Consider the following 3,873-nt stretch of genomic DNA (forward strand, 5'->3'; position numbering starts at 1 on the left):
CAGGTCAGCTGGGGACACGAAGGAGAAAACAGGATTTCTTGTGTCAACCGTGCTCTGTTCCACTGAGGGCATTCTCATTGTCTGAGACTACACTTCCTGTGTTCTTCTGTTTTCTCCGTTGTCCTTGTTGGCTTGGTTAATTTTATTTTAAGAGCCACAGTGTCTTTATGTTTGCTTTTGTTTTTTAAAAAAATATATATTTTTTTATTGATTTCAAAGAGGAAGGGAGAGGGAGAGAGAGATAGAAACATCCATGATGAGAGAGAATCATGGATCGACTGCTTCCTGGCCTCCTAATGGGGATCGAGCCCACCACTGGGCATGTGCCCTGACCGGGATCGAACCCAGGACCTTTGAGTCTGCAGGCTGCTGCTCTATCCACTGAGACAAACCAGCCAGGGCTTTTTTGTTGCTGTTGTCATCTGGAACTATCCTTTTTAGGGGCAGTACTACAGTGATGTTGAGTAACATGAAGTTCATCTCGCTCGCCTGGCCATGCAGTGTCCTCGGAGGTGAATTGGATTTTCCACTTGAATGTGGGTCAACCGTTCATGCAGCAACATTTCTCAAGACCCGATTGCTCCCTTAGACGCCAGCGTTGCTCCATTCTCAGTTCTCCCAGGTATGAATTGTGATGTTTGTGCATAAATGTCACTCCCTCGAACACGTTCTTGCACATAAATGAACCAGCAAGGGAAACATTGCTTCAATGTCCCATTCTTCTCCACGTTTTGCTTCTGTGGGTCTGAAATAGACTCTCTTCTTTCCTCTCCTGGTCCTGGACTGACTCATCAAGAATGAAGTGTGAACATGAGGCCTATGACGTTCTAAACGCTCCGGGTCAGCGCTCCTGAGAACGCGGTCCTGGGAACGTGTGCACAGGGGGGCTCTGTAGTCAGATGCGTTTGGAAAATGCTGTTCTCTTTGAGAGTCACATTGCACTCTCATATGTTAAAAGCTCTGAAAATGTTATGAAAACCCCCCCAAAAAACATGTCCAACTTTAACTCAACAATTCCCAACCTTATATGATCAAGAAAATCTCTTTTTCTATTATATCTCTAGCAGCTGTTAATAAATGAAGGAGACGACAGTTTTCCGGCCCAGGTCACGGCACCGCTACTGAGTGTTCTGGGTGCCCGAGCGAGCGTGGACGTTGGGACCCCGCTGGCGGCGCCCTCGCTTTCTGGTAGCGGCGGGGAGCTGGTGGCCGTGGCCTTTCGGGCTGGGATGAACCATGCTCTCGGCGGAGGCAGGGGAGCCGAGCCGGAGCCATGGCCAGTACAGTGGTAGCCGTTGGACTGACCATTGCTGCTGCAGGATTTGCAGGCCGTTATGTTTTGCAAGCCATGAAGCATATGGAGCCTCAAGTGAAACAAGTTTTTCAAAGTCTACCAAAATCTGCCTTCGGTGGTGGCTATTACAGAGGTGGGTTTGAACCCAAAATGACAAAACGAGAAGCAGCATTAATACGAGGTGTAAGCCCTACTGCCAATAAAGGAAAAATAAGAGATGCTCACCGACGAATTATGCTTTTAAATCACCCAGACAAGGGAGGATCTCCTTATATAGCAGCCAAAATCAATGAAGCTAAAGATTTACTAGACGGTCAAGCCAAAAAATGAAGTAAATGTATGGTGAATTTTAAGTTGTTAGTCATGTATATGAAAGCAGCTTTTCATAATAAATGTCCTGAAGCTAAATAAATAAATAAATAAAGGGGTGCCCTAACAGGATGGCTAAATGGTTAGAGTGTCGGCCTGCGGACTGAAGGGTCCCGGGTTCGATGCCGGTCAAGGGCAGGTACCTCGGTTGCAGGCTTGATGCCCGGCCCCAGTCAGGGTGCTTGCAGGAGGCAACCAGTTAATGTGTTTCTCTCGCATCGAGGTTTCTCTCCCTCTGTTTCTCCCTTCCATTCTCTCACTAAAAAACAAAAATCAATGGAAAAAATATTCTCAGGTGAGGATTAACCACAAAATAATAATAATAAAAATAAAAGTAAAATGAAGGGGTAAGCATTTTAAGAAATGCTCCTTTTAGAAAAAAAAAAAAAGAGTTCACCATCCTATGTTTAGCATCTAGGGATATAGCTCTATCTATCTATATATTTCTGTATCTATCTATTTTGATCTGGTGTAACAGAAATGTTTCTGTTCTTTTCAGAATGTTAATAAGCAATGGACTAGGATGATCATACTATGAAAACATTTTCATACAAAAGTATTAGACACAAAAAATTACCTCTCATTCTACCAGCCACCAATAGCCAAAATTTCAGTGTGGCTATCGGTGGCTGGTAGAATGGGAGGTAGACTTTTTTCTTTTTTCTATTTTTGTTTCCCCTCATATCTTCCACAATGAACAGGAATTATTTCTACATTTGGGGTGAAAAAACACACAACACAAACTTTATTTTAAAAAAGAATCAACATGTAAGGTTCTTTTCATAAGTTCGTAAGTGAGCGCATCCAACTCCCTGCAAAAAGGCAGATGCATCCTCCCACTTCAGGCCATTTGTCCCATTTGCCGGGGGTTCCATGGCACTTGTCCTCTAAGGTCCTCGCGTCTGTCCTGGGAGTGTGTGAGCTCCTTCAGGTTTAAGAGAAAGGAAAGCAGTTCACACGTGGTGGGAGGGTCAGCCCGTGGGAAGTTAAATGGCCCAATCAGACCTGCCTGGTTGTTCCTGGACCACGTGTCCAACAGGAAAGGTTGGCATACCAGTCGGAATCCTTGGTTGTGAGCAACAAAGATCTCTGCTAGGTGGCTGGAGTGGAAGGTGGGTGTATTGGAAGCTCCCAGTGGGAAGTCTAGAGAGCCAGGTGTTGGAAATGAGCACAAATCAAGGGAGGCAAGGCACGGCCAAATCCTGCCGCAGGGATGGTTTTCTGAGGATGCTGCCACTGGTGCTGTCGCCGCTGGACACTTGTCAGAGGCTGCTGGCCCTGCTGCCCCTGATGCTCATGCTGCTGGGCACTCATTCCACCACAGCCCTGCAAAGGACCCCTGCCTCGTCCCAGACCTTGTTCCCAGAGGGACCTCTGATAGGCTGGGCCAAGGTGATGTGCTAGTTTCCTAGTTGCCGGGACAACGGTAGGACGCCTCTGCCCTCTTTGGCTTCTAAGTAGGACGTGGAGTCCTGCCTTCCTTCTACTCTGGGGTTCCACCCAAATGGAGAGGATGTTTAAAGGCTGCGTAAGAAGTAAGAAGAACGAAGATGCACAACATTTCGGTGTCTGTTAGCGGGCGCGAGGGTCTCAGAGAGGCAGGGGCAAACAGGGGCCGGCACGTTCCGATGTGAGCTCCCCTCTCGGGGCTGCAGAGAGCGTGGTTTTCTTTCCACCTGGGCTCCTGAGATGGGAAAGCTCCCACCAGACTTCTGGATCAGTCGGTAGAATATCTGCTCCTCAGGATAACTGACCTCTCCTAACGGAAACCACACTAAATAATAGAACCAGAATCACCATTTTTCAGAGGAATTAGGAGGCAACTATAGAATTCCCACCTGACTGCCAGGCTAGAGTCTGTTGCTTGCTGTGTCTGTCAGCCCCATGGGTTGTCTGTCGGGCACTGACCCAGAAAATGAAGGAATAACAAAGCATTAGAAAGATTTTCTTCTTCACTCAAGAACTTACAGTTTAGGGAAACCTATTAAATAGATCGGTGTTACCCTAGAGAAAGGCCCTGTGAGTGCAGGGAATGGGAAAGGAGTGGGAAGTGTACACAGGGGTCTTTTATTGACTTCCTTATTCGGGAACGTACCTTCCTGCTTGCAAATGTCCACATGTCGGGGTTGAGTGCAGAGACCAAGAGACGAGGTGCAAGGAGAGAGGCAGGGCTGCCGTGGGTGCTGGCGGATTCTTCGACGCCAGACACA

The 3,873-nt window shown here is 47.3% G+C and overlaps 1 protein-coding gene across 1 annotated transcript; it reads left to right on the forward strand.

Annotated features, from left to right (window-relative positions):
- Positions 1-1,072: 1,072 nt before the first annotated feature.
- LOC102240374 (mitochondrial import inner membrane translocase subunit TIM14) lies at positions 1,073-1,647 on the forward strand. The gene has a single exon (XM_005880128.2). It carries the CDS (start codon positions 1,274-1,276, stop codon positions 1,622-1,624), a length of 351 nt encoding a protein of 116 aa, XP_005880190.1. The 5' UTR covers positions 1,073-1,273; the 3' UTR covers positions 1,625-1,647.
- The last annotated feature ends 2,226 nt before the right edge of the window (positions 1,648-3,873 follow it).

The sequence above is a fragment of the Myotis brandtii genome, unplaced genomic scaffold (assembly GCF_000412655.1).
Source record: "Myotis brandtii unplaced genomic scaffold, ASM41265v1 scaffold627, whole genome shotgun sequence".
NCBI classification, from domain to species: Eukaryota; Metazoa; Chordata; class Mammalia; order Chiroptera; family Vespertilionidae; genus Myotis; species Myotis brandtii.